This window comes from Artemia franciscana, chromosome 8 (genome assembly GCF_032884065.1).
Source record: "Artemia franciscana chromosome 8, ASM3288406v1, whole genome shotgun sequence".
NCBI classification, from domain to species: domain Eukaryota; kingdom Metazoa; phylum Arthropoda; class Branchiopoda; order Anostraca; family Artemiidae; genus Artemia; species Artemia franciscana.
Genome location: NC_088870.1, coordinates 44842235 through 44861653, shown reverse-complemented (window position 1 = coordinate 44861653; position 19419 = coordinate 44842235). Strand labels below are relative to the sequence as shown.

At 35.9% G+C, this 19419-nt stretch overlaps 1 protein-coding gene across 3 annotated transcripts in view; it reads right to left on the bottom strand.

The window, feature by feature from the left end:
• Positions 1-19419, bottom strand: part of LOC136030476 (PAS domain-containing protein cky-1-like) — a 134514-nt gene that overhangs the window by 101032 nt on the left and 14063 nt on the right. The window contains exon 1 of one of the 3 annotated variants that reach the window (XM_065709487.1): positions 17020-17130. The exons of the other annotated variants lie outside the window; for them this stretch is intronic. Coding sequence (XP_065565559.1) covers positions 17020-17066 — 47 coding nt within the window. The 5' untranslated portion in view covers positions 17067-17130. Of the gene's footprint in view, positions 1-17019; positions 17131-19419 lie in introns of those variants that run through there. 3 annotated transcript variants of the gene reach the window in all.

Genomic DNA, 19419 nt, shown 5'->3' with positions numbered 1-19419 from the left:
ATTGGTAGGCGTTTCAAGGAGCTGCACAAATTGACTTGATAAAGTCTTTTTGTCCAATTCGACTATCTGGGGGCTGAAGGCAGAGGAAAAATTAGAAAAAAAATGAGGTATTTATGACTTAAGAGTGGGTGATCGGATCTTAAAAAATTTTGATATGTACAAGGACCTCGTGACTCAGAGTTCTTATTTTAAATCCCGACCGGCATTAAGCCTCTAATTTTCCTTTTAAATCAGTCTATCGATTCTTAGAATTTTGATAGAGCTCATACCATATGAGCTCTTGGCTCTTCCGGCCTCGTCACAAGTGCCATATGAGGTCTTAGCTCTTGTTTTACATTGTATTTTGCATTCACAGCAGAAAGCTAATAAAAAAGCAAAAAACTGTCTTCAACACAGCATTCTATCTGTGCTTGAAGGGTCTTGAGACCCAGTGAAGAAAATTTTTTAGCTGTTAAAGGGGGGGGGCAAATTTATTCTAAAATGTTAGCTTCGTGTTTTCAGGGTTTTGAGGCAAATTACACATTTTTTGACCTCTTAAAAAGACGTAACACAAATATCACCTTCAGTAGCCATTAGTTTCAGAGATTCTTTTCAAACATGAATAGCTTATTACTGCTATGCTGAATTGATCATCTTATCTGGCTTAATGGCCATTTACAATGATATTTTGCTAATACTGAGATTTAGCCAGCGCTAATTTGAGTCAATCAGGAGTTTCTACACGGTATTTCAGCCAATCAAAACTTCTATGAAAATCCTTATTGTCTCAAATTAGCGCTAGTTCAACCTTGGTAATATTTAAATCTCATTCTGAATGGGCCCTTAGCCTCTTTTTGCCAGTTGACTCACAATTGGAAAAGCAGAAATTTATCAAACGCAACAAACTCTTAGGGTCTATTGTTAAGTTCAGTCAAATGCTGAAAAGCATATTTTATTATTAAAAATTGATGTTTCTTTCCTCCCTAAAAATTAAAGCTTGACACATGGTGTCTAGGGGAGGAGCCTTTGGGCAGCAAAAGTGATAGCATATCTCAGTCAGCAGCCCGGTGTAGAATGCCAAAATTTGGCATTTAACAACCCATTTTTTGCATCATGAAATTTGGGGATTGTAATAGCCCATCGGAAATGGAAATTTGATTCCAGGTCTTAATTAATTCTAAATTCAGAAATTGCGCCCTTTTTCCTGGAGAAGTGGGGGGGGGGGTTAATTGTCCATCGATTGAGGGGTTTCTGTGCCCTCACTCTAAAATTTAACTTAAAAATGTTTGAATAGTTTCAGATACAGACAAAAAAAGTTCTGGTTCCGATTTAGAGAGTAATGAACAGGGGTTTCTAATCGCGGGAGGCAAGGGGACAACCGAGCATATATTTTGAAAAATGTTTTTTTTTGGTATTTTCGCTAACAGATCAGAAAAAAGGGAACTACCCCTCCTTAAATTTGAAAACTTTTTTTTTTACTTCATTTTAAAATATAAAAAAAGATCCTTGCCTCCCACTGCATTTTCGTAGATTGGTGTTGCCAATAATGGAATTCAAGTTTTTCATTGCCAAAATACCAAAAGTAGCAATGTTGTTAAGACAAAATCAAATTAGTACGAATGTAACTTTTATGGCAACACTGTTTCTGGCTACCTGCTTGAATAGTTGAAAACAGATAAATAGGGATGCCAAAGAGAAGTTTTTTTTTTAAAGTCAACCCCCCGTTAGAGTTGATTTTTGCTCCTTCTCTGTTTGTTGCCCTATTCTGGTCTGTATTTTCTTACTGATGAGAAATTTTTCCCATTCCAGTTTTGTATTTATTTTCTTTGTTTTCCGTCGTTTTGTTTTTCGTTTTTCTTTGTTTTTTCTTTGCAACCCTGTCCAAAAATATCAACTTGATTGAATGCTAAAAATGGTAACCAAGCAGGTAAAACTATAGGAAGGTTTAAACTTTAAACTATAGGTATTTAAGTTTGACCTCGAGTGGCGGTAAGATTGTCCCAATTTTTCTTATTTTGTCACTTCGACCAAAAAAAAAAAAAAATAAAAAAAAAAAAAATTGGCAGCCCTATATACTACCGCTTGATTAAGTTAGGTTACCGAGGTACCAAAGAACATACTTTAAGTAAGATCTAAATAACACTTTTAGGTGCATCCCAGGTAATACGAGTGACCTTGGATTCTGAAGGATAGACTTGACTAACATAATGAAAAAAGAAAGAAACATTGTGTACTCATCGTGCGAGAAGCTTTCTTCAAATATGCTTTATTTATTTACTAAATTCCTTTCAACGTGAGCTCATATACTGTTTACAAGAAACTGGCAACAGAACCCAACTTTGGTCATTACTAGAGATTTTATTTACTCGGGAATCATTTGAAATGTTACTTTATACTAAATAAATATTTTACTTTGTAACAATTTTTAATATTTGAATTAGCTGCTGCTGAAGATGGCGTCTTAGCTGCATAGTTTTAATAAGTTTTTTTAAAGTGAAAGTCAAGAGCAGCATTGAAACGAACAGTAATTATTTTGTACATGAAGGAAGGTGTCACCTCCTCCACCTCTTGCTCTTTGTGCTAAAATAGTATAGCGCTTGCTAAAAAGTTTTGAGTTCCGAAAATGTAGTTAATGGGAATTTTTTCTTATTTACTGATAGCCTTTCGAAATATTTGAACTAAAAAATTTATTATTGATGGCGAATGTGGATAAGTAAGCTCTCCCATTATTGAGGCGTTGTGAAATTACCCTTGTGTTAGAGCAAATTCGCCAAATTTTAGATCAAAAAGATAGAGGGAGTTGTATGACTCCTTCATATTCAGAGTACATTTATGTTGGTTATAGTTTTAATTGCCACACTTTTCTTTCTTTTGAAGTATTTTTACGTTTAAGTAAAAATGAGGTACCCTAAATATAAGCAGGGCTACTACCCGTCAAATCGCAGTCCCTACATCCCAATTCAAGTATCGCAAGAACAATGCTTCAAGAAAAAAAAAACTCATTTAGTGTATTTGCTTGAAGAAATAAAGTAGAATTTTCCAAAATAAACGATTGTTCCTTAGTAAGATGGGAACTTCTCTCCTTTCTTATTGCCCATACTACACGAATTATCCTAATTCCTTTCATAGCTTTCTAATCCATATCACCCATTAGTCTTAATGAAGGGAAAGCGACGCATTCAAGAAGGGCAATGGGGTAGCCTATCCCAGGAACTGGTTCGTAGGGGGGCACCGGCTTGGAAGCCACCTTTTAGTCTGATCAAATAAAATTTAAATTCTAATTTTGCAGCTCTGGAACGGGCCAACGTTTGCCTTGAAAATGTATTCAAGTATGACTGTATCGGTTCCTGCTAGTGAATAAATAACAAAAAAACAAGTTGTTTTTTTTCACTGAAAATAAGGAGCAACATTAAAACTTAAAACGAACAGAAATTATTCCTTGCATGAATGGGGCTGTCCCCTCATCAATGCCTCACTCTTTACGCTAAAGTTTGACTCTTTATCAAAACTCTACTTTTTTAAACAATAAAAAGTTTAGCGTAGAGAGAGAGAGGTGTTGAGGAGGGGACAGCCCCTTTCATATACACAATAATTTCTGTTCGATTTAAGTTTTAGTGTCACTCCTAACTTTTAATAAAAAACTCGTTTTTTTATTTAATTTCTGAACGTTTTTCAACTAATGCAGGTTTGAATTTGGCTTACCGTACATGAAAAATTAAACCACAATTTGCACATTAATTTTGGCGGATTTATTTCGAATATGAAGAGTTGCCCCCCTCCTCAATACCTTGTTCTCTACCCTAAAGCTGTTAGCACTTTTAAAAAAAGCTTCCTATTCTAATATCCGTGTTTCAATTTTAGTTAACAGTCAAACTTTAGCGTAAAAAGTGAGGTATTGATGAGGGGGCAACCCTTCTTATATGGCATAATTTCTGTTCGTCTTCCAAATAATGTCGGTAAATCTGGCACACCCACTATGAAATATACCCATTCCCCTCACAGTAAACTCCTCCGTGGAAATTTCATCCAACGTAAAGTCCACCGCTCCCCTTAAAATTTCCTCCAGACAGTTTCATCCACACCGAGAATCCCCCTTCCCTGTAAAATTACTTACTGACGATTCACCCTAAAAAATATCTCCTTGGCATTCTTTCATTTGAATAAGACTTTAATCTCTAATCGGTTTCTTGATCACTCCAGAAATATCCCCTTCCGTGTGGATTATTTCCCGGAAAACAAAACACGCGGAAAAAACCCCTGAATAATTCCTCCGGAACATAGTCACATAACAAATTTGGCAAAGAATATACAAAACAACTAAAAAAAATTCTTGTAGTGATTCTATCAAAAATCCCAGTGTAACATTTCTCCTCGAATATTCACTTCCCAGAAATTCTCCTCCCCAAGGAAGATTCTCCCCATAAAAATCCACCTCAAGCACAAATCCCCCCCCCAAAATGGCTGTATGCTTCAAAATAACAAATACTGTACGTAAACAATGGGCGAATTTCATAACTTACAGGCCTCTCCCCACGGACTGTGAGGGGTCATTTTTCATCTAAACACATAATTACTTGATCTTCAACTATACTGAGCAAAATAGCTATAGCAAAAATTTTGATCAGTTCATTTTTGGGAAAAACGGGCGTGGGAGGGGGCCAAGTTGCCCTCCAATCCTTATGGTCACATAAAAAGGGCACTGAAAATTTTAATTTCCATTCAAATGAGCCCTCCCCCAATATTCTAGGAACATTGGGTCGGTACAATCACCCCTGGGGGGAAAAATAAACACGAATCCGTGGTCTTTCTTCTAGCAAAAAATGTAAAATTCCACATTTTTGTAGATAGGAGCTTGAAACTTCTAGATTAAGTTTATCTGATATGCTGAATCTAATGGTGAGATTTCCGTTAGGTTGTATGACTTTTAGAGGGTGTTTCTCCCTATTTTCTAAAATAAGGCAAATTTTCTTTTGCTCGTAACTTTTGATGGGTAAGATTAAACTTGACGAACCTTATATATTTAAAATCAGTATCAAAATGCAATTCTATTGATGCAGCTATTGGTATCAAAATGCCATTTTTGAGTTTCGGTTACTATTGAGCCGGGTCGCTCCTTACTACAGTTCTTTACCACGAACTGTTTGATTTTTCTGTAATTTATTTATCTATATAGTATAGTGCATATGTAATTTATTTATTTATCAAATTTATATGTAAAGTACTGGAACCTTTTCAATTGCTATTGTATATTGTTTCGGAGTTGGATCTTTTTGTTTTCATTCATCACATCATTTTTTTTCTCAATTTTTGTAATTCTGTAAAGTAAGATAGCCTTTTCAGTTGCTATTTTATATTGTTTCAGAGTTTGAGCTTTTTTTTCATTCATTATACTATTTTTTTCTCAATTTTTGCAATTCTGTAAAGTACTTTAGCCTTTTCAGTCGCTATTCTATATTATTTCAGAGTTAGAACTTTTTGTTTTCATTCATTACACCATTTTTTTTTCTCAATTTTTACTCTTTGAATAGCGTTGACCTTTCTACTGATTGTAAAAACTAACTAATTCAACCTTTCTACTGATTGTAAAAACAGCAAAGAAGACTACTTCCACGATGAACCAGTATTTAAGCGATCGTATATATTTTCAAATTTGGGATCCTGAATGAGGATGCGGGGGTCCTGAATTGCCACCACCTAGTGTATATGTTGGAGCACCACATGTGTCGCACAGTTTCGCCATGCCTTGCACATTCCCCAAAGTGTTTAGCACAGTTCCGCCACGCTTGGCACACTTTCCAAAGCGTTTAGCAGAGTTTCACCATGCTTACGCACTCCCCGAAGCGTTTAGCACAGTTCCGCCACGCTTGGCAAACTCTCCGAAGTGTTCAGCACAGTTCCACTACTCTTGGCACACTCCCCAAAATGTTTAGCACAGTTCTGCCTCACCTGACACATTCCCTAAAGCTTCTAGTACAATTCCGCCGCGCTTGCACGCACCATCTGGTGTAATTGATTTCTGAGAGAGTCATCCCTCGTCGGGATGTAAAAATTATATTAATATTTCTAATAACTTTACTAAATTAGCTAGCTAAAAAAATCAGTTTTTTACTCCCTACAAACACCCAACTGCTGCTAGTATTTCATTATTCAAAAATTTACTGCTTCCTTCTCAATTCATTATACTGGATAAATTTATGTTTTGTGGACAAAGAAAGAAGGTCTTGGTTTTATGCAAGCGTAATAATAGTGATAAAAATCCAACAGGAAGGCTAGTTACAATTTTTGTAGTCTAACTCACTTCTCATAGCGTTAAATTCAAATTTAATTGGATCAAAACCCTTTGCAAGACTTTAGTCTATGCGGTGGTCCTTTTTCTAGAATGAATAAGAGTCATTAAATTATGATAAGATCTTGTAACAAGTCTTAAGAAAAATAAGGCAAATTGTTTTATAAATTGGGAAAGGTGGTACCTTGAAGGTAACATGCAATTTCTAAACTATGGGTTAGTCAACTTTTGGAAATGTACTCTTTGTCAAAGTTTCTAGGACCACCCTAATAGAAAGTAGCTCTCCAGGTAAAATAGTAACAACATCCGAGCAAAGATTGGAGTATTTTTTTTGGTTTGGGAGGAGAGCAGTGAAAGAGCCAAGAATGTTTGGGAGTCAGGGAAGATGAATCATTCAGGCAATACTGACGGACATCCTAACTTTATCGTAGTTTTATCACCTTTTGGCACATATTTTATAAATTTGTAAGCCTTAAAGAGGCAGTGCATCCGTTACATTTCACTAGTGATGTTAATTAATGTGAAGGAGCATGGGTCATCTCTTAAACTCTTTAGCCCTATCCCCTTGATTTTGAAAAATGACTTTTATTTGAGGTATTTTTGGTGACAAATATCTTTTTTGGTATTTTCATTTACAAAATTAAAAAAATGAGGCATTTGCATCCCTATATTTTTTAGACCCCTACTAAATTTTTATTCCCCTCATAAATGTTTTGCCCCCCCCACTCAAAAAATTAGTCACAGAAAGAAGAGACATCCACAGGAAAATATATTGGTCAATAATTATTTTTGGCGAGTTCTATAAAGAAAAAATGAACATCGAATTGTGGAATGACATTTTAAACTGACTGCACCCCTGTTCTTATGGACATATTCACACAATGAACGTTTCTTTTCAAACTAAGTGTTGCCATGTAGTAGCTCAAGTGAAAAATCAACTAACAAAAAAAGTGAGAAAAATTTTGTCTGCCTTTTTATTGTTTTTTATTGTTTAAAAAAAAGTAGTTTTATATTGTTTTAAAAAGTAGAGTTGTGACGAAGAGTCAAACTTTAGCGTAAAAAGCGAAGTGTTGAGGAGGGGACAACCCCTTTCATATACGGAAAAAATTTCTGTTCGTTTTAAGTTTTGATGTCGCTCCTTACTTGCAGTTAAAAAAAAAAACTTGTTTTTTACTTATTTAATTAGTGGTAAGAAGCAAGATCTAATTTGGCGTTCGACTTAGACACTCAAGGTTTCAGGAGTTGGAGTTAGTCTCTTTATTGAATTTAGGTTTACGAGCAAGAGTGAAAAGAAGGTTAAGCCTGAGGAAGTTTGAATTTATAACTTGAGTAGTCTAAGTAGAATAGATAAACGGCTGAAAAGACCTATTAAATAATACGCAGCCGAAACTCTGATTAAATGTCTATTTTGGATCACGAACAAATTAACCTGCATAAACTAATGTATTTAATCAAATCGAGCAGATTTATTTAGAAAAGAAAGATATTTATAACTCTTGTTCTCCTCCGTAAAACTTTATTTCCAAATTATTCGAAAAATACATGAGTTTTTCACTTAATTGCCCAGTGCAAGATCTAAATGCAGCAACCCGGAGAGACATTGAGTCCGGGTTCAGTGTTCTCAGTTAATTTAATACAACCCAGCCGGTTCTTAGTCTAAAATGGTAGAAGAGTTACTGGATGACGAGGATTTGCGCAAAACACTTCTAATTTGACAGCAATGATATGTGGATGACACTGAAGTATTTTAAATAGAGCTAAAAATTACAAAATAGAAACATATATTCAAATCGCAAACAGTGATTGAATTAAACAAGTAATTGCTTTTAATAAAACAATAATCTAAAAACTTTTTTTTTTTTTTAATGCAGCTAAAGAGTGACAGAAGAACTTAAAACGGCTAGGAACTTTGATATATATATATATATATATATATATATATATATATATATATATATATATATATATATATATATATATATATATATATATATATATATATATATATATATATATATATATATATATATATATATATATATATATGTTGAACTAGTGATATTAGAATGTTGTCAAAGGGCTCATTTGAAAGAAAATCGCAATATCTAGTGCCATTTTTAAGTAATAAAAGAGATGGTGTCACTACAAAGTGGCGCTTTCTGCCATTTTGCGCCACTTTAAATCAGTTATTCCCAAGGAAGGTCAAACACCAAGGAATAGAAATTTTAAGATGGCATATCCAATTTTCATGGTGTAAAATCCTTATCAGGAGGTTTTGAACCACCTATCATAAAACTTTGGAAAACGGTTTTATGCTTGGTTAGTGTGTATCTCCTTATCAGAGATAGCGCTACCGCATATATTGAAGTAAATTGTCATAATAATCAGTGAATTATTTATTTATTTATTTCCCAGACAAATTCATATGGAAGGGGTGATTGTAGAGACCTGAGAGGGGACTCATTCCATGGGAAATTAAAAGTTTTATTGCTATTTTTAAGAGTCAAAAGCTTTTGAATGGCAACAAATCCCCTCTCTCGTTTTTTCTTGTTTACCTAATCCCTCCCCCTGTTACCATCAAAGACACCCAAACAAAATTTTTAAATAACCATTTTATTCAAAATAGTCAAAAGGTTTGAATAATATGCCTCCGTGGATGACAAGTTCCCCAAAGGCCACGAGGCAAGGGCCATAAATAATGTAAATTGGGTATGGTTTAAAAATATGTTTAATAATGGAAAGAGGGGGGGCTTTTGAGATATTTCAGGAACGGCTTAGGGTATTAAATCAAATATTTTAGGGAATGCTGTGGGTTGTGATGAACTGAATCAGAACACATTACATGCATCCAGGTTATCAAAAAGGCATATCTGCGGTATCTCAGGAACGGCTTAGGGGCATTGTTTTTGGTTTTGATGTTGCTCCTTACTTGCAGATGAAAAACTTTTTTTTAATTTAATATCTGATCATTGTTTAAATAATGTCAGTAAATCTGGCTCAGCATCCATGAAAAATTCGCTCTCCTTGCCGGAAACTCCTCTGTGCAAAGTTTCTCCCACGTAAAATACACCACCAGCGGTAAAATTCCTTCCGGACAGATCCATCTTCACAGAAATTTCCCTCCCCTCCTTAAAATTGCTTGTAGAAAATTCAGCTTGAAAAATTCTCCTTGGCATACTTTAATTGAAAAAGACTTTAAGTTATAATCATTTTTCCGATAACTCAGGGAATCCCCCTTCCATGGAAATTATTTCTCGGAAATCCAGACTCGCTGAAAATGTTCCCGGACAACTCTCCCAGAACATTTCCACATGCAAAACAGAGTAGGCAAACAGAGTGGAAGAGAAACAAAAACAATTTCGTATAGGAATTCTGTCAAATCCCCTCCTCCACAGTAAAATTTCCCCTGGAGCGTTCAACCCTGGAAATTTCCGTCCAAATGGAAAATTATCACTGTGGAAACCAACCCATATCATAAATCCCCCCGGAAAAATGTCTGTATACTTCCCAATAACAAATACTATACGTAAAGAATGGGCCAAATTTTTAACTTAAAGACCTATCCCCAGCAGCTTTGAGGGGTGGGGGGTTGTAATCTACAAAGGCATGAATTTGAAGATTTTTCAACTATACTGAACAGAATTGCTATCACACAATTTTGACCGGACGATTTTGGGAAAAGGGGTTGTAGGAGGAGGGCAAGTTGCCCTCCAATCTTTTCGGTGACTTAAAAAGTACAGTAGAATTTTTAATTTACGTTCAAATAAGTCCTCTCCCCATGTTCTGGGACCATTGCTTTGCTACGATCACCCCTGGGAAAAAAAGAAAAGTAAAAAATAAACAAACTAACAAGCATCCGTGATTTTTCTTCTGACAAAAATACAAAATGACACATATTTGCAGATAGTAGCTTGAAATGTCTATATTAAAATTCTCTGACACGCTAAGATTCTTTTACTTTTAGGGGATGTTTCCCCCATTTTTTGAAAATTATGTAAATTTTCTCAGACTAGTAGCCTTTAATGGGTAACACTAATATGAATCTTATTTATTTGGAATCAGCATAATAAGACAATTCTCTTGATATTTATCGATATTAAAATTCCATTTCTTAGAGTTTTAGATACTAATGAGTCGTGTTCCTCCTTACTTACAGTTTGCTACCGCGACCTGTCTGATACGGCTCTTGACCTTTCATTGAAAATAAATTCTTCTTTTAAATTGTTTTTCTTTTTTTTATTAGTATAAGTTTACAATATGCAAATGAAGCCTTGCAGTACGACGTGAATGTTTTAGTGACTTCCGTATTTACTCAGAAATGTCAGATGATAATGACATTGGTGCTGTAGTAATTATCAAGCCAGTAGATCGATCATCACTAGACGACAGGCTTTTCAACTATTTCTGCAACCAGGGCCGTATACATGATTTTTTGGGGGGAAGGGGCATTTTTTTCAGGGGTCTTTAAATCGATTCAAAAATTTTGTTATATGCATTTTTGTCGCGTTCTTACAAGTCCGAAGAAATTGGGGGGATAAAAAACCCCTCCATGGGGATACGGTATTGGATGCACCCATGGCAAAACCGATCATGAGACAATATGGGCGTTTTCGGTCAGTTTATGCGACAAAATATGATTTTTTGCTCAAAGAGGGTCAAAATGCCGAAAACTGTAAATTTTAAGACCAAAGAGGGTCAAAATGCCGAAAACTGTAAATTTTAAGATAGATAGTTGCCTTATCAGTGTCTAAAATGCCTAATTAAAGCCTCTGAGACCCTCATCTTTTCAAGAAAATCACTTTTTGGGTGGTTAGCATGAGTTTCCTTATTTATTTCAATTTTTTTGGTGGGGAGGGGGAGCTATCGCAAGATCGCAGAAAGATGTTTGATGGCTTATGTATTAGCTAATGCCTCTATCTTCGTGGCTCTTACAAATCTGTCCTGATAAATGCATCATAATGTGCCATATGGCATAAAAATGGCACTTTTTTGCACCGTTTCTGGAGTGAATAGGCTGAGAAGCATAATGAGGATAACGCTAAGGATATATGGCCAAGGATAAGGGCCGCGGATAAGGGAAGGTCAAACATCTTTAATCAGGGGTTTCTCTTTCGTTGCAATCACCCTCCCAGCCCCCTTAGCAAGTGAAAATTGAAAAACGCGTTTCAGAAACAAAACTACGTAATGAAAAATTCCATTTTTTAATTTCATTTTCATGAAAATAACAGAATTTGTGATGTGCAAATTCTAAACTATACCAATGAAAACATACCCTCAGACTCTTTAGTTGAAAAATTTGAGTATGACAAAGTTGAGCATATCCCGTGGGAAGTATAAGGGAGGTAGGAAGTAAAACTCGGGCTACATTTCATGTTCTTCGGTTCAAAAAAAAAACATATTTATTTCTCTAGACTGGCCGCCTAAATTAAATAAAAATTATTGCCTACGACAAATTACGCTCCTGGAGTGGGAAAGTAAAACATGGGCTATATTTCAAGTCTTATTTTAACAAAAAAAACACGTTTTCTTCTTTAGACTCATCCCTTACATTAAATAAAAATCTTTTTTTAAGGTTTATTTTGTTTATTTAATAAAAAGTAAAAAAAAATGTTATTCAGAAAAAAATTTGTCTTACGGAAGTAAAGAGCGAAGTTGGAACTTAAACGAACAGAAATTATTGCTTTACAAAGCAATATTATTGCTTTGCAGATATATTAACAAAACTAGGGTGACAATTTCAAATATCCATGGAATTCTTAAAAAAAATTGCGCTTTACTAGTGCTTTGTTTAGCTTTTATTCATACTCACTTACGCTAGAGACTATTAAGCTTTTTGTGGGGGGGGAGTTAGACGAGTTTATGTTTCTGATAAAGAAATCTTCTTCAATCTTGCACACCCATCATACAAGCCAAAATTAAAGATCTTAGTAGACAAGCAACTAAAATTCTTGCAACTCTGATAGAGAAATCTTCAATCTTGAACAAGCCAAAATTACGGAACTTAGTACACAAGCAACTAAAATTCTTCAGTTACTGAAAAATACTTTCGCTAAAAATGTTTCAGGCATCACTAACTTTCTGTAAAGCCACAGACGGACGCAGAAACGGAATTCCCCAATGCCCACAAACTTCAGAGCTAACCAACCGCACAATTCATAAGCGCGTGTCGATTTTTCACACCCAGATTTCCCAAAAGTAATCTGTACAAACCACAATTGCTAAACCTGTAAGAGAAAAAAGTAAGTTTAAGTGTGACGCCGCCCTGTACTTCCATAAGTAATTTATTAAAATGTGGGCAAGTTGAAAGAGTTGTACTCTTATTAGCGTACCTTCAACTAGAACGTCCAATTTTCAAATTGGCGGAAAGGTCTAATTGTCCCAAATGGTTGGAAATAGGTCAAGCGTTGAAAGTGAAGTCAGTTTAAAGTCTAGACCTAACAGGATTACAAAAATTAATATGACTTATACAGTCTCAAACATTATCCCATTGTTATCTATTTAACATTTCAGGTGACGGGAATAACTTTGTCGTCGCCTTCTTCGGGGAGCATGCAGGCGGAAAGATCAATTAATAAGTTTCGTCTGATGCATGTCAAACACTTGATGGAGTAATTTCCAAGCCAATTTAATCCTGGAAAGGCGATGTGAGACCAATAAAATCCTTTCAGAGGAATACAGTTTTTTAAAAGAAGGCCAGGTCAGGCATATGTGATTGTAGTTCCTTGTGCTCCAAATATTATTATTACTACTACTACAAACAATTCACCGCATCAACAAGCCGCCTGAAGCCAGCACAGCTACGCACGCTCCTTCCTCCATTACAAACTGTCAAAGCCTCTCTTCTTTGACTCTCCCACGATATTCCCATTTCCCTCAAACCTTTCTTTATGACATCCTGCCGCCTCAACCGCAAAAGACCTGCTTTCCATTTAGCCCTAGACGGTTGGACGAGAATGATCTTTGGCAATGTGCCATCCTTCATCCCCAGAGTGTGCCCTATCTATCTCAAACTTTCTCTCATTATAGCCCTAGAAAGCGGGACTGAAGCACATTTTTCTTACAAATCACTGTTTGAAATACGATCAGTCGGCCTGGGTACCCAGACCAATCCATAGGCAATTTCTCTGGAAAATATATAGCAAAACTTCATCCGCTTTTTGGAGTGCCCATGCTTAAAACCTATATTTGATCACTGTCATCACTGTAGCTTACAACATCCTAATCTTGGTTTGCAGATTTATCTTCCCAATCTTCCGAACTTTTTTAAACTGTGAAAAAGCATCCATAGCCTTGTCTATTCTAATTATTGCTAGAAGATATGTTGAGGTACCCCCTCCCCCTAGATATATGAAACACTTTTATGCAAAATGTAGTTTTGATCACATTTTTGTCATATAAGATATATTCTATGCCCCCTTCTCTGATATATAATCCTCGCTATCAAAAGCAAAGTGCTGACGAACTTCCGCCAAATTTCCACTCAGAATCGATGGTTTTTAGTGCAGAATGACATTTTTGATGTTTATTCATGTGAAACACTATTCACTCAGCATATTTGTTGTCCGTACAACGAGGGCCATTGACAGAGGAAGCGCGATTTTGCAACTTAATTAAAGAGCCATGTCTCTTTCTCGTATTATCTATGTATTTTTTTTATTGGTATTGAAGCGATTCGTAGGAACTTAAGAGGGGTACGAAAAGTATTGGCACCTTTTCTTTCTGAATTCAGAAAAAAATGGAGCGGTAGAAGCAGTCTACGCTACCAAGTTCTCAGTTCCACTTCCACGTTTTTCAGAAAACGGCCTATTTAGACGCAAGTTAAGTGCACTTCTAAAGTATATCATCACATCAAAAGTCAATTTTCTGCCGTTTTGCATCATAGGGTATCAAGTTCAGTCTGAATTGCTTCAAAATGCAACCGAAAAATTTATATGATAGCCAATCGGGTTGTAACTATCATAGGGCTAATTATTTAGTGTTCAAGTTATATAGGTTATACTTGAGCGTGTTAGGGCATTTGTTAGTCTAACGTATATAGAGTCCTTACACAATGACGTGTTATTATAGACTGTTATCCATTCAAATTAACGATTATACAGTATTGCATAGTCGCAAACCAGCAATTAAAGAGGAAGCCAATCAATTTATTCTTCTAAGGTGGAGAGGGATACACGAATCCGACAGATTATTATCCGACAAATAATCAATATTTATGTATTAAAAAAAAATATTGTTACAAGTATTGTTATTAAATTGTTTGGAGCGCAACCAATTAAGCAGAGTCAAGAGCGCCGAATGTTTTGCTAATGTTGAGTTAACCTCAACATTTATGAGTTAACCCACTCATATTATGTTCAGCTAAATTCTAAGCTACCCAGAGCCAGCACCACAATCTTGTTTGTTGATTTTTTTTTTGAATGTAGCCAAGGCCAGCTGTTAAAAAGTGTTATTATCAATTCTTAGCTAAATAGAAAAAAAAATGCATAAGAAATTAAACATATTGTGAGGTTATGTAGTGCCGCATTAGGATTATTCTCAGTCTTGAAAAACGCGACCCAAAGCTGGCAATAGGCGACCCAGAGCGACCCTATTAAAGACTGTTATCCATTCAAATTAACGGTTATACAGCATTACATAGTCGCACACCAGCAATTAAAGGGGAAGCCAATTAATGTATTCTTCTAAGGCAAGGAGGGATACACAAAGCCCAAGAAACTCCATTTTTAACCCACATTTATTGCTTCCTTCGAAAAGTCCTTCAGATAGACATAGAGGGAAGGATGTAACTTCGGCTCCCCAATCGTTTAGAATAGTATGTGTGGAATAAGATATCAACAGCTGTTGGGGGATGGTAGCTTCGTCTTCGTTGCAGAAGCGGCAGATCATATTTGGGAAAACTGTTTCATTTTGAAAAGCAAGTGGACAGAAATGAGGCCAATTTATTAAATCATTGGTTTACAAAGATTGCATTTTAGTGTAAAGAATGGGATATTGGTGGAAGATGGGGTCAATGTTGGTATTACCGGAACAATTTTTTGGGGTCATGGAACTATTGTTAATAGATGCATTTTGACTTTTTGAACTTCTTTTCTCTCTTGCAAAACTACCACAAACTCACCGTTATGGAGTTATTCCGGCCCAAATATTCTTGTATTTACACATATAGAATTGCAATCATTTCCGTTTTTGTTGATCGAAGATTTGAAATCGCTAACGTTTTAAGACCGAAAATTGCTCTGTGGCGTAGGTTAGTTCAACTCCATAAAATAACTCCATAACGGTGAGTTTGCGGTAGTTTTGCAAGAGAGAAAAGATGTTCAAAAAATCAAAATGCATCTATTAACAACAGTTTCGTGACCCAAAAAAATTGTTCCGGTAATACCAACATTTACCGAAGGTAGTACCCCCCTTCCCTGCTAAATCTGATTTAGAAGAAAAATCGTTTTCATTTTCGATTTTTGTTTTAAATTTACTATTTTTAGATTTGAGAGGTGCTTCCTTAATAGCCATCACTGTTTCCGCTTTTTACGTTTAATTTGCCCCCAAGCCTGGGGCTGGCTGTAAGTTATGCAAGTTGCCCTTATAAGGTTCTTATGAAAAGGGCGGTCCCATAAACTTCGGAGGAGGTTCATTGATTTAAAATTGGAAGTTCTAGTTCCCTTTTAAGAGTCAAAATTGATAGGAAGGCAGCCCGCCCCCTCGCTTTTTGCCCCCAAATACTTTCGATCAGAATTTTTAGATAGCCAGGAACAATTTAATAAGGGTAGGCGTACTTGCTTTTCAACAGAAATACCAGCTTTCTTTACTAAATTAAATAAAAAAAACGAATTTTCTTAGCTGAAAGTAAGGAGCGACATTAAAACTTAAAAAGAACAGAAATTACTCCGTATATGAAATGGGTTGTCCCCTCCGCAATCCCTCGCTCTTTACGCTAAAGCTTTTAATTGTTTTAAAAAGTAGAATTGTGGCAAAGAGTCAAACTTCAAGAGTCAAAAAATCAATGTAGGGTGAGTGGATCCGATCTACTTTTATTTTTACAAACTTAGTTTCAAGATTGATGAAAGATTTCCTTTCCCCCGTAGAAGAACTGTGGCCTAGTATGGTCTGTTTTTGTCTTTAAACCGCGTTCCCAGGAAAATTTCTCTAGTACCTTTCCCAAGGATCAGACGCATGTGTGCCTAGGCTTCATGAGGATTAGAGTTTTAGAACGGGTGACTAAGCCACGTACATCCTTTAAAAATATCTCCCGGTATCCAAACATATCCTTGTTTTGTTTATCTGTTTCTTAGGCACCAATACAACATTCAGAAATGTATAAGCTACAATCTGCATTTCAATTACTTACAATTTGATTCTTATTAGGATTTTCCTGACAGGATGGATCCAGGAAGTAGGGGTGGGGTGGACTATAGGTCCTCCAAGATTTGTCTGGCACCCTTATGTGTTTTTTACTATTTTCAATAAACTTGTGTTTGTCAATTATCAGCGCCTTTGTCACATTGCCCTCGTCCCCAAGACTTTGCTCCGCCCCTCTCAGGAATTCTTTGTTCTGAAATTCAATAAAATTACCATGAACTTCGGAAGTTTAGGAACTTGTATTTTAGAATATAAATATATTTTTAGTTCCATCGTCAAACTTTTCGGGATTCAATAATACTTAATATTCTGGGATTCATTTTAATAGATTGTAGATACAGATTTGAGATAGCCACACATATCTGCTTCATAATCATGTCAGTATAAATTTAACTTACGCGCAGGGTCTATCCATTATTTCCCACTTGAATGGTTGCAGCCTCATTGGGTTAGGACATACTCATCCCAGCATTACCTATATGTCCACTAAACCATACAATAATTCTCCAGCCTAAACTTATCCCTGGAAGCAAAGAAGCAGCCTGGAGGACGGAGCAGAAAAGTAGCGGGATGCCCAAGGCACTTTCTTCAAAGTCAATGTCATTAATCGGAGCAACATTTTTGCATACCCAAAGGCACAGCTTTGTAAATTAAAACTTCTCTCGTAGATAAAGGGCTGGGCATATTTTGTTAGTTGTGAAGTAAAAAGTGATAGAGTTATGTCAATAGGGGGTATTTTCACATCAGCTTTTTCCTATCTTTTAGTTCTGTTTTTTTTTAGCATTTTTTGCAATAGGAATTTTGATTTTGGAGTCTTATTCAACAAAATCGAATCATAAAAATTGGGAATATCTGCCAGGGTATCACTTGTAGTTTATTTCATTCAACATCTCATTTCATTTTTATTTAAGTCTATTATAGACTTAAATAAAAATGTGTCGTACATATGGCGAGGGAGCGGGGTGAGGCACGCTTTCTATACAGAAAATTTAACTTACATTTTACTAAAGTTAGATTCTAAAGAGAGACAAACAATGGATGGATCGTTGCCTGCAGGTACGGCAGCCTGGGTTTGATATCAGAGTTAATGACCGAGAAGTGGCGTTTATCAACGAATGAGCGAAAGGAATTAAGAAAAAAAAAACAACAAAAAGCTTACAGTAAATATAACGTAGCTTGAGTAAGGCATCAAAGCTAAAATGGATTCAAATACTATGAATAAAGAAATAAAACCTTCAACGACCAATGAAGTGGATTAATATAAACAAAGCAACCAAAAGCACGTGAATCCGACATAACTCCCCCCCTTTTAAAACCACAGTATTATTTGTGCTTGATGGAAAAATTTAATAAATCGCTGAAGTCAAATATTTGTTTTTGTTCAGACAATAAGTTGTTCATCAAAATCTGAAAGTAATGGCTTTAAGAGGAAGAAAAAAGTGATGAAAAAAATACGATCGTTTCGGATAAAAGCTTCACCGATCGCTGTATATCGAAAGATTTGTTCCTTGAGGCTTGCTCTATTTTTGCCTCCTGATGACGCTTGCATCTTTTGGGAGGGAATCCCGACTCGTAATTTTACTAATTTCTGTGCGTTTTAAACTAAATTTTATTTTTCGTTGCATAACTCCATATATTACTTTGACTATGATGATTCTAAAATACTTATGAAGCTAATAGTAAGACAAAATTTACTAGATTTAAGTAATTTGTTTTGAGACCTTTATTTTTGTTGAAGAAAAGAAGATTTTTATCGAAACCCAAATGTATATATAGAGACTTCACATCCAGCGGGTTCTCTCAGGCCCTGCGATTATGGTCACTAAAATATGTTCATGACCCAGCATTTCATCTAATATTTATAAATGTAGGGGGCAGTGTATGACCCCCTTCACCGGGTGTTACTCAATTCACTGGTAAAAAAAAAGGTAAACGATACGGCATTAGACTTTACAGTCCGTACCGGCGGTGCTGTACCCATAGCATTTTTGGTGAACGGTGTTGGAGGCCTTAGTGGACTCCTAAATCCAGAGCCAGAAATAGCAAAGAGGACGTCAGGAGGTAGACCCAGAGGCTTCTCAATGAACTGCTATGCCTGGAGCAAGAAATAGCGGACGACAATGGGAGGGGAACCAAAAGGAGGAAGGCAGATATGACCAAAGATTCCAAACCCGTCGTCTCTGGTGGTTCTGAAGCTAGCCAAGTCGCAATGTATGAGTCCACCCTCTTACCCTTATACAAGGACCAGGTACAGCTCAGTTCAGCTACCCCCCATTATCTGGGCTTTCCTCGACCTTATCGTGGCCAAAGAAGCAGTAGTGATGATGTATGCAATATGAAAAGAGCATCCTTATTTGGGCGCTAATAGTCCCGTATACTACTGAACTTCCACCCTTATCTCGGTACTAAAGATTGTTTGTACTAAACTAGAGCATTGACGTACTTACGGACAGGTATCAAACCCAGACAGGTATCCCATGCTTTTGGGTGAATTACCTACATATTTCTGTCAGGACATGATTAGCAAATATTCGGTCTTCACTGAATGTTCAATATTCAAGTCATGACAATTACAAGAATAAACTGTTTGTCTTTTGAAAATATTGCTTAGTATTAGGGCATGCAGAAAGTTGAAATTAATAAAGTCGTATATATTTTAAGCAATCATACGACAGCCCTTGGTCATTCATGTCCCAATCTGTAAGGACCCCTATGCCCCTCCCCCAACTTCATCCCGCCCTACTTTTTTAACTTTGATTTTTTTACTTAGAATTTTTTTCAACATCTTTTTGAACTTA